Genomic DNA, 11,953 nt, shown 5'->3' on the forward strand with positions numbered 1-11,953 from the left:
AGCATAAAACACCCTTAACTCTGACTGAATTGTCTGCGATTGAGTTGCATTTTGGGTAACAACCCAGCATGAGAGCACTTATAAGTATGATTTTGAGAAAGGTCTCACTCTTGAGATTGTTGGACATTGAAAAATGTAATTCCACAAACCTTTTACATGTAATGATGAGTAGTGTAATACTCCATATTTTCATTTTGAATGATACTTGAATACACAATCAGGAATTTTCAAACTGGTGATGACACTGTCGTTGATCTGTTAGTTCCCAGGGTGACTCCAGCCAGAGTGAATGGCGGTGGTGGAGGGCGTTCAGAGCTTGTCATCACTTGGGAGGTAAACTTCTACAGTGTTTGCATTCATTCAATTTTTGTTTGAGGGAGTGGATGTGTTTTTATTCATTTGCTACATTCCCACAGATGACTTGAGTGATTGAATTGATTTTTTTTTTAAACACAAAATGACACGTGAAATTTTGTATATAAACCTATTTGTGTACAAATATTGACTTTGACACTTTGTATAACTGTAGTTTTTGCATCTCGTAGGATTTCTGGTTTCACTTAACAAACACAAAGACTCTACAGCTCTCTCCGAATAGTTCTGTTTTATTCCTTATCAGTATAAAAACACTTAACCAGACAGAGTTTGTGCAAGGCCTGCAAGTACAGTACCACCCTCAGCACTATTCCTCTAAGTACCCTAATCTGTGCATAGCTGCATTTCTTTTAGGTATAAATAGCTTAAAGATCAGTCATCTTGAGTCATCCCTCTGAGTCATCTCATACCTTCTTAGCCCGTTCCTGAGGAGCTGCAGAGCGGTCCGGGCTTCGGCTATGTGGTGGCTTTCCGCCCACTGGGGGCGCCGGGCTGGATGCAGGCTGCTGTCACCTCCCCGGACGCCTCAAGATATGTGTTCAAGAATGAGAGCATCCCCCCCTTCTCCCCTTACCAAGTCAAAGTCGGGGTTTACAACAACAAAGGAGAAGGCCCTTTCAGTCCAGTGACCACCATCTACTCAGCGGAGGAAGGTGTGTACGATTACAACTACACAGAAAAGCTCTGGGAATGTACATCACTAACATTGTGCTAGTGATCACACTCTGCAACAACAGATCAGATTAGCTTTTATTTTGATTTGATCAATTGTTGTTTCATACACACACTGCACAGTCATGCATCAACAAGTGGCCCAACACTGGAAATGTTCCTCGTAGCATGGATTGAGTGTGACACAGTGAAAGGTTTATAAAACATATTTTCTCATTCTGTCAGTTTCTTACAATGCGGATGTGGAAAGAAGTGATATGTTGTATTTATACACACCAGTAGGGATTCAGCAATAATTTGGAAATTTGGTGTCAGATGTTTGGTTGTTAGCTGCTGTTGAGACAGCGCTGTCAATCTAATCTGATCATACCTCACCCACACAAGCCATGTTACCATTAACAGATTTTATACACATTTTAAAGTGTCTCATTAGAAAAGATCGAAAGGAAACAGCATAATTCAGTAGAAGAAGCTGTGCCCACTGTCATCGTCTTCCCTCGTAGATGACTGTTTTTGTTTCTTCTCTTTGAGGTGTTTTGGCAGTAGGGCTGTCACGATATGAGATTTTCACCACCCAATTATCTAGCCAAATTAATTCACGTGAACAATATTATTATTATATCACTATATTGTGATATCTACAGTCATTTGAAAATTAAAAAAAGGAAATTACCCTTAAAATACAAGTGTAGGGAGGTAGAGAGAGTCTCTAACTATTACTGTGAAAAGCAAGCAGACAAAAAGAACAATTACTTTTAATGATTAGTACTCTTTTGGTTCATTTTAGTCATGAATATTTAATGTCACAGAGAAATACTTAAATTTTCAGGGGCAGTGACATTGTGTTGAGTGCACAGACCATAGCCTCTGCAGGCAGTGGTGGCCTGAGCAGGTTTTGGTCTTACAAACAACAGAATAGGGTCTGTTTATCAGGAAAAAGCAGGCCACAACAACTGAAAGGTAATTACTTTTTTTGCCCAAGGTTTGTTTGTTGTAAAGAAACTGCCCACAAAACCTGGTTATTCTCTCAACACGCTCATCTTATTCTTTAATGTCTCGTAAACACGCACTTGTACAGGAAAATTTAAGTAGTTAAAGGAGTTCTGAGGCAGTGAGGTGATTTAGGAGAGTGTAAAACTCCTCCAGTTATTTAACAGGAACAACATTTCCCTGTGTTTCATATGCATGTGTTCACAAAATACTTAAAAAGATGATAAATGTGTTTAGATGAGCACATTTCCATCATCATTACAGAAAAACCACCAACTAAAATTGTGAAATCACAGTTTTTAAATCTACGAATCCCAGGACGATATGTTGAAGCACTCACTGGATAGATTGGACGGAGCTGCAGTACATCAGTCAGCCTGTAAACGTGGGTGTAGTGAATCTGTGGCTCCCTCCTTATCCAGACTACCCTGTGTGTCTTTCAGAGCCCAGCAGAGCTCCAGGGAGGCTGAGGGCGAGGAGTGTATCAGCGTCCGAGGTAGAGGTCACCTGGAAGCCACTAGCCTGGAGCAACAATCGCAGACGCATCCTGGGCTACGAGGTCAAACCAACACATGCCCACACAACAGGAATTCAACAAATATAGTGGACAGTGCAAAAAGCTAGTGAACAATGCAGTGACCTTTTTGAATTATTGTCTATATAATTATTCATTCATGAAGTAAACTAAAGTATATGAGAATGATGAATCCTTCCAGGAGACATGCACACAATAGAAGAGTTACAAATCAGTCGCAAGCTGATGGAGTATAATGTGTGTATGTGCCTTGTGTTTTCAGCTGCAGTACTGGGGTGAAAGACAGAAGCAGGACACAGCCAGTGCCATCAGGACAGTGGGGAATAAAACTTCAGTACTCATCAGGGATCTGGAGGGCAGCAGTACCTATTACATCTCCCTGCGGGCGTATAACAGCGCTGGAGTGGGTCCACAGAGCAGCATAGTCAATGTCACAACCAAGAAACCCCGTAAGGACTCACAACATATTGTGGGGACAAACTGTGTCTTTTGTGCATTTTTCTTTCTTTCCTTAGTTTTTCCCCCTTCGGCTAAAGGTGCATGGTCCCTTGGTATATATTTCATTTCCCCAATTAGAGTAGAGTAGGAAATATTCAGTTACAGGAGAGCATTTTAAAGGTACCATGTGGAGATTTCTTTTTTATCAAGTGCAGTATTTGTTTGGTGCACAGGCTCCACAGCCCCTTCTGGGGTCATATGTGAATGGGAGCAGAGATCATTGTTCAGGAAATCTGTACCTCCAATCTGCCACCTCATAACCTCGTTACGATTCAGTAAAAAGTGCTGCAGGGCTGTGAATGACAGCAGTAACATTACAGGAATAAGTATGTAAATGGTAACATCCATCTGATGAAAGACGCTTTCACATGGAGCGAGCAAGCCAATCACAAGACTCAGACAAATTTGAATCTGCTGCCTCTACATCTGTCCAGTTCAGCATTCAACACTCTTTTAATGTTCTTTTTAATGTATTGAATGTGTGTCTCTGATTTGAGTACATCACAAAAGGCGTTACTTGTCTTACAGGCTTGTTGAATATTTAATACAAAAGCGAGTAAACACGAAAACAAAAACGGCTCCTTGCCCGCTGGTGTTGTTACAATATTGGAATTTCTAACTTTGATACAATACCTTGAAAAATATCAATATTCGAAACCATGTTTGATACCATGGGGGAAAATTTCCATAACATTGGGGAACTAAAACTTCTGATTTTCATTAAAAGATATGTTATATAACAAGGCTTCTGTGCTGTGTGTTCATAACAACAGCATCTAATTTAACGTACCTGTGGAGGAGGTGAGACTATGTAAGCCCTATAGCGTGCACTGTGCCAACTCGCTGTCTGAGAGGAGAGCTAACAAAACCTGGAATAAGTACTGGAGTATCGATACTGCAAAAAATGAGGATTGAAACCATTTCAAATTTTCAGTATCGATATGACAACAATATCGCCCGCCATTGTTCCCTAAGAGATGCCAGTGTGTACGTACATCAGGTCTCGCCACGTCTTCTTTTGTTGAGGCTTTTGACAGCCATAAGTGTTGCAATACCACCATCTGCTGGATTGTCTCCTGCCCCGTTCATGACGGACTTGACGTGTGAAGGCTCAAGACAGAAATGTTCCTAAATTTGGCTGCATGTGTAAATGGTGAGAATCACTAGTGGTGCCTGAAGGGTTGTCCCAGTAATTTACCAGAAGCTATGTGTAAAAGAGGCTATTCTCTCCTCCCACCGTCCCTGTTGCTCTCTGCACTGGCTGTCAAAATAAAAAAAAAGTCATAAAATAATCTGTTAAAACAAACAAAACAAAACTGTTATTTTCACATTTAGATGAGGCCTAAACATGTGTTGTTTCCATTGTCTTCAAGTCTTTTTCTTCCCTCATTCTTGTGGGCACATTGTTTTGTTTCTCAGTGTCTTACACACATGAATAATGCGAAATAAATGAATGTCATATAGCCCTCATGGCATATCTTTGATGTAAATGCCAGTTTAATTTACAGTCACACTGGGCGATTTGGCATGCAGGCTTCACTGGAATGTGATGAGATGTTTCCTGCTGAGAGATTCCCTGTAAAAAATAGTTAATTCCTCTTTATATTGTTTCACCTTTATCTTCCTTTAAGTCACCTGTGTGCCAGTTAATGCAACTAATGATTATTTTTACTCTTAGTTGCTCGGTCTATAAAGTGTCAGAAAATGGTGAAAAATGTTGATCAGTGTTTTCCAAACCCCCAAGACAATTCTCAAATGTCTCCTTTTTCCCCACAACCCAAAGATAGTCAGTTTATTGTCACATTTAAGAAGCTGGATTCAGAAAATCTTTACTTTTTTTCTCAAAAAATTGCTTGATTATTAAAATTGTGTCGATCAATTTAATAGTAGACAGCTAATCGATTAATCGTTGCAGCTCTTGTCAGTAAGCCTCCACATGTGCGTCCTTGGCACAGGACTCAAACAAAACAGGGGCCAACTCATTAAAATGTAAAATGTTACCTGTGACAGATGTGCTGCATGTTGCGTTCATATAGGCTAATTCAAATTAATTACAGTTATAATACATCTGTACACACTCACATGCCCCCCACCTTCCCAGCATCCCCTCCACAGACATCCAGACAGACTGTTCTCACTCCCAGACACTCCTGGAGTCACCACTCCCTCCTACAGTCTGATGATAAACTGATAATGAGAAATCTCCTTCATGCCCGGTTGGTTCAGGACTTTACAGTTTATTGATCACGTCGCTTATTGTTGTTTTTCCTCCCTACTCCTCTTCCTCTTCTCCTCCTACTCACCTTCGTCGTCCTCCAGCGCCCAGTCAAGCCCCCGTCAAAATCATGTGGAACACTTCCGACACCAAGGTCATCCTGAGGTGGGACCAAGTCCATGCTCTGGAGAATGAGTCAGAAGTCACAGGATATAAGGTACAAAAGAGTGAAGAGTTTTGCACTTGACAAGTGAATGGTTTTATTGATTGTAACAGAGAACGACAGACTGTCACTGGGTCCATTTACTCCATATGGGTACTCACTCATATTTCAGAATTCACGAATTTTCGCTGATGAGTAAGAAAGTATCTAAACTTCTTCCAGTAGTATTTACTGCTTTTGATTTGAAAAGTACAGCTTAAACTTAAGTATTTATTTCATGGTAAGTTGTGTTGAATGTAGCTGCATTTTAATTAAATCTTTCTTAAGTCCATCACATTAACAAAGCCTTAATAAGCCCTACCGCCCACATCCCATTATTTTTATCCATGTAATTGTAGCTGCACACAAAAATCTTCTCTGATTGTTGCTAAATAGGGAGAGTCATACCGACAGTAAAATGAGCACATGCATCCACAGGGTCAGGCTGCAGCTGAAAATTCAGGATGATGCATCTCAGATATCTACAGTACAGTACTGTACAGTTAATCCTTGCTAGTTTCAGAGGCAGCACATCACATCTCATGGAGCAACACTCAGCAAGAACACTCTGAATCCTCTCATGTGGCGCACTGTATCTGCAGTGACTTCACGCCATGCCTTATCACCTTTCCCCTGTCTTCATCCCTCGCAGGTGATGTACAGCCAGGACAAACACAGCCGTCCCAGCGTGGTGGAGACCAACACCACCTCCTTGGAGTTGTCGCTGCCAGTCAACCAGGACTACGTCATCCAGATTAAACCCTTCAGCGAGGGAGGGGAAGGCAGCAGCAGCCGCCAGATTACCATCCCCAAGATAGCAGGTGGGACAGGTGCTGAGATATGAAACGTGAAATTGATGTTTGTGAGATGTCACCGCGACAACACGAGGATCTAATTGTGAACACCCACACACTGGTGTTTGGAGCATATGTGGAATTATTTTAACCGCTTTGCTTAACTTCCCTCATCTACTTCTGATTTCTTTCCTCTAGGGCTGTGTGAGTTCCAAGCTTTCCAAGCTTTCCAAGTTTCTTTTTTTTCTGCATGTCTTTTCATTCTGTTTAAACTTGGTATTTCTACACAGTTGCAGATAAAGATTAGACTACACTTGTATTATTTGTATCATAGTATTTGTATGATTAGATTGCAGTGGTGGCTACGTAGGATGGTTTCCGACATGTGCTATCCAAACATTTTCAATAACTCCAGAGCGTTGTAAAGTCAGAACCGCCGGTTTTTCCTCTAAGACGATTTCCAAGAAATCCCATAGAAGGACTCTGACATTGTTGCTGTTAATCAAAAACCAATGTATGAACAAAAAAGCGCTGCAGTACTGTGAACACGACATGTTCTGTAGCTGTATTGCATGCTGGTCTTTTGATGCTCCTCCCTGTTATCCCTGACTCTTGCATGGGTTTTTTCACCCATTAAATGTGGGGTCTGAATGGTCTTCAAATAAGCATTTGTTTACAGTTGCCTCGGCTGTGAAACACAGTCTCTTATCCACAGACTGAGAAATATATATCATCAAACACCTCAGACATTCAAAGAAGGTAACCAGCATGTTTTCATGAAGCTGTTGCTCTGCTCACCCTACATGTCTCCAGTCTAGCTCTCTGAAAGTCATCTGGCCCGGTAATTGAGCGCAGTGTACCAGTGCCATCTATTGGTGTAGTTGTGTACTCATACCACTGTGTAGTTCTTTTTGATGAATGCATTTTATACTTTTATTTTGATGAATTAAGTGAAGCTTTTTCATCCAGTTCTGGACAATAAGAATACACTGATTTGTTTGTGTGTTTCAGGCTCCATACCCGTGGGTGCTGCCCCGGAGACTTTTGCGTTAACCGTGGTCAACCTTGCAGCGTTAATCCTCACAGCCAGGACTGTACTATGACAAACATCTGCAGGAACCAGGCACCGCAGCTGCTTATTAAGAAGAGAAACAGCAGGTCAAAGACAACAAGAGGCTGACAGCGGCATTTCTACCTGCTCCCTGCCCTGCCCTGCCCTACTGAGTCTTTCCTCTTCTTTCTTACAGAGATCTCTTTGTGAGGAGGATTCTTTCCCTCCACCTCTCTGAAGGAGTTACTGAAAGGAACTGGCTCTTTCAGAAGTTGCTTTTATGGAACTGAAAGGACACGTGACTCGACTGCAGTCTCTTTGAAGACGTTTCTTTCTTTGCTCCCTTCTGACCAATGGATATTCTCATATGGTTTTAACCTTGGAGGCCCAGTGGTGTGTGAGGCACAGTAGGATGTGTATATGTTTTCTCTGTGGGACTGTGCAGTCTCTGTTTTATGGATGTACAGTATGTACCTCTGGACTTTTGTTGGATGATGGGATTTTTATTTTACCTGGAGGAGGTCTAAAGCACTTACATTGCTCATATTTATGTGAGTGAAGTTATATTTAATGTTTTTTTCCCTCCTCTCTTTGGACTGTCTTTGGGAAACTTCCTGCACTCGCTAAAAAGGACAACCAACTGTTAATCCCTGCAGAAAACAGGGAGCTAAGCCTCATTCCTTTATGATAAACCTGAATTTGGGACCTTTGTGACTTTGCCTGGATTTTATTCACGCTTTTACGTTACACCACATTACATCCAAACCTCAGAGTCGCCATGAAACTGACTGTAACCAAAGGTATTGAGCCAGCGAGGTTCAGTTCCACCTGTTGTATCTTTGTGAGAAAATGCAGCGTGTAGACCCCCAAATATGGCTTCCATTGTAAACAGCAGGCTTGTGTTGATTAATTGATGTCTTACCTCCCTCCCTCGTCCATGATAAGTGTGTAACAAAGGAACGCTGAGCAGTGTGAGCCGCATTGTTGTACACTGTATGTATGAAATCCTCAGGTCCCAAATGAGCCTTAAGTCTTATTATTGTTATCTTGGTTGTTATTCCAGAGAAGTTTTATTTATTTTCCTCCTTGTTTATCCGCATTGTATTTCGGCTCACTCATGCTATAATTTATGAATAACTGACCTTAATGTAGACTATGTTGAGATTTTACATTTTTATTACTTTTTATTAGATCATATTTTTGGGCATTTTGGGCTCAGAAACAACATGCCTTTCTCCTCCATCTTTCATGAAGAGCATTGTAATACAAGTGGCAGTGATAACTGACTTTTCTAACATAGCTTCTTACAAAGTGGGGGTGGTATTCTAATGTCAGCTGCTGTTTGGCATGAGAATGGTCAGTGTACGTACCTACGTTGCTTAGGATGTCTGAATGGATCAACCTGCTTTTAATAAACATAAGGCCATTTTCCTCATTTCTTCCTTCGCTGTTAGGAGAGGCCAAGAGATCATGCCTCATATTTGAAGTAAAGCTTCCTTGGTCTTACTTAGCAGGGGGAGTTTGGACTGGAAAAAGGTAGAGAGTGGACCTCAAGGTAAGAGTTTTATTGTCAAAGTACTTTTTTTCCAGAGTCATGAATGAACCGTCAGTTTTATTAATCTGGCAAAGAGCTCACATTTAAGAAAGTAGCAACAGTTGTAGCTGAACAGATCATGAAATGTGCCCCCAAAATGTAGTGGAGTGGAAGTATCAGAACATGGAAACACTCAAGTAAAGTACAAGGACCTCAAAATGGCACTTAAATGTAAATGTACTTATCTACATTTCATCACTGTTTCTGCAGTAGCCCAGAATGGACAAACCAAACACTGACCCTAGAGAAGGCCTTTCATGTTTATAGCAGCCACCGTAGGGTGGAGGGCGAGACAAGGTGCTCACAGTTGGATGCTATCTGCATAGTCACCACTAGATGCCACTAAATCCTGCACACTGGACCTTTAAAACATTCACAGTATTGGGTGGAATAAGTACGTAAACTAGCGCAGAATATAACAAACAAGTTGTGTTTCAGCGCATTTCTCTCCACAAGACTGCTGCTACTCTTTTCAGTTAGAGGTTAGGACCCCACTTGGCAATTTAAGAAGTAAATGTTAATCAATAAGCCTTTTTGTTGTTTAAAGTTATTTCTGTTTATTTCATTGTCACTCTGTGTCCCAAAACCTTCAAATCACACAAGAGAGAAAGAGCAGCACCTTTCCACTGATGCTCCTGATCAATATTTTGACAACAGATGCTCTTAAGTGCAATCAATATCTGCAGTGCTTGTATTTGTTGCCCCCTTCAAATCTGTTTGGATCTGTTTACACTCACCACCGTCACAGGGAGGAGAACACAATGCTGATTCTTTTTTTTTATTATTTCATGCACTGTGTCAATCTGATTATGAGCTATAAGACTTAGCAATCATGCCTCTGGAAAGACTGGGCTGTGTCTTACATCAGTTACGAGGAAGCCATGTCTGAGTTTTACCACACTTAACTACAGATTATATAGCTTTTTCACTACAATAACTTCCTAGAGGCTTTTTTTCTCACAGTAGTCCAGCAAAAAATCATCTTCAGAAAGAAACAAGTATAGATATGTAAGAAACTTCAAATCTTCTTTTATACTGCATTATTATTTCATGATTGAAAAATCATACAGTAGCTGCACCTTATTGTTGGGCGGTGAGGACAAACAGAGCGCAACATACCAGGTGTGATTGAGACAAACAAAGATATATGGAAGAGATTCCCTTCAAATCTTTTTTTTTTTCTCTCTTCTTTATTCATTTGGAAGGAATGCAAGTACAATGTACAACAAAGACACAGCACCAAGCAATGGAGAGCAGAAGAGATGAAGCTGCTGTTGGAGGAGGAGGAGGACGCTGTACAGAGAGGAGAGGGCCAGGTTTAAGGGTCAACCAGAGGTCGTCCAATCAGGCTTGAGCACCAGGTGTCTCAGCCACGGGCCAAACGTCTGCGATTAATCACAGTCTGGTTATTACTTGTCAGACGTCCATGGGCAGGCCTCTTCTGGACAGAGGAAGGGAAGATTGACCTCAAACGTTGATCCAAGGATGACTTGGACAATTCTGCCCCCTTAGTGAAGAATGTCAGGGAGGATTTTTGCTGCTTCTTTTAGGTAACTGCTGTCCCCCCTATTGTACCTCAAGCCCATGGTCATTAACTACTTTACATCTTCACAATCCACCAAACGGCACCAAAGATACACTACAAGGTATGCATGGCTGCATTATTTTTTTTTTTTTCTCCATCGTCCAGTTTGACACCCACATCCATGACTAACCATCACTTTAAAGGATTTTGGAAACACAACGGGAATTACACTACACGTGAACGTTGACAGTAAAGTTTAGTGTCTGAAAGCCAAAATTTTACCTCTTTACCATCCCTTCATAAACCTGACATGACAGTTTTAGACATTGTTATTCTCAATCGAATGAATTTGCAGCTGCGTGTGCTTCCATTTGTGTATAAAATATGACATTTGCGAGGAGACAAATTATGCAGGTCATGTCAAAGACACAGTCATTAAAGGGAAACCTTGCCATGTCAAGTTCATGCATTTGACTTTCCGGCACTTCTGTAATTAAAAGTGGCTTGTTCATATAAAGTTATTTCATACAAAATCAGAGTTTGTACAATTCGACTGCCAAACTACACGTCTATGGCATCCCTCTAACATTCATGTACCAAATCACACAAAACTACTAAGTTCAAAGATGCTGCTCCTAATGTGGGTTTTAGTTATAACACTGTTCTTTGCTTGAGAAAGTATTGGAAGGGCTCTGCTGCATAATTCTGCAGGCTTTGTTGAGAGATGGAAGAAAATGGGTTGTACACTAAACACCGGGGGAAGGTGAAAGGCCTGCCTCATGTTTCTTCACGGGGAAATTAAATTTTAGGCAGACTAATGTAAGATGTGGGATGTATTGAACAGCACCAGCAGCTTAAAATGTACGGGAGAGGATCAGGGCTAGTGTAAAAAAAATATCTTGCGTTCTGACTTCTTTCCTTACTACTTTAATCTCAGAATTAAAGACAAAAAAATTTAATAAAATCAGAATGCTGAGAAAAAAGAAGCCAGAACTCTATTTTTTTTCAGTGGCCCTTAAACCTTTTTCTGTAGAAATGAGACAGAGCTGTTAAAAGGTTGTAGCTGAAGGAGGAAACTGTAGCCATTGTTGTGACATTGGATCTTGTAATTAATGATTATATAAATTAAATGATGAATATTCTTAATTTCCTGTCAGGAAGCTTAATTTCCTTTTTTTACATTTCAGATAAGAGATTTAAGATTGAGAATAATTCGGCCTTTACATCTTAGTGATTTTTCACTGTTCCTTGGTCCTGGATATCCATCTTTCTTATAAGGTAATATCCATATTACTCAATTACAATTCAATAATGCAAGAAATTATCATGCAAACATTATCTCAAATACTAGTTTTACTGATGCAGCAGCCCGTTCTGTGACTTGAACAAGGGTGTGAGCCTACTCTATAGGACTTACTACACAAAGTGGTTTTCTATCCAGCTGGATTCTGAAAGCATATCTAAAAAAGGAGAGAAACTGGGCTCATTCTGAAACATTAGCA

At 40.7% G+C, this 11,953-nt stretch overlaps 1 protein-coding gene across 3 annotated transcripts in view; it reads left to right on the forward strand.

The window, feature by feature from the left end:
* Positions 1–8,763, forward strand: part of cntn3a.1 (contactin 3a, tandem duplicate 1) — an 85,047-nt gene extending 76,284 nt beyond the window's left edge. For 2 of the 3 annotated variants that reach the window (XM_073471172.1, XM_073471173.1), the window contains exons 17-23: positions 263–333; positions 794–1,028; positions 2,481–2,596; positions 2,835–3,021; positions 5,390–5,502; positions 6,140–6,308; positions 7,293–8,763. In XM_073471172.1, the coding sequence (XP_073327273.1) occupies positions 263–333; positions 794–1,028; positions 2,481–2,596; positions 2,835–3,021; positions 5,390–5,502; positions 6,140–6,308; positions 7,293–7,384 (983 nt within the window). In that variant the 3' untranslated portion in view covers positions 7,385–8,763. The remainder of the gene's footprint in view (positions 1–262; positions 334–793; positions 1,029–2,480; positions 2,597–2,834; positions 3,022–5,389; positions 5,503–6,139; positions 6,309–7,292) is intronic. The other variant, XR_012179533.1, reaches the window with a different exon arrangement.
* The last annotated feature ends 3,190 nt before the right edge of the window (positions 8,764–11,953 follow it).

This window comes from Pagrus major, chromosome 7 (assembly GCF_040436345.1).
Source record: "Pagrus major chromosome 7, Pma_NU_1.0".
NCBI lineage: Eukaryota > Metazoa > Chordata > Actinopteri > Spariformes > Sparidae > Pagrus > Pagrus major.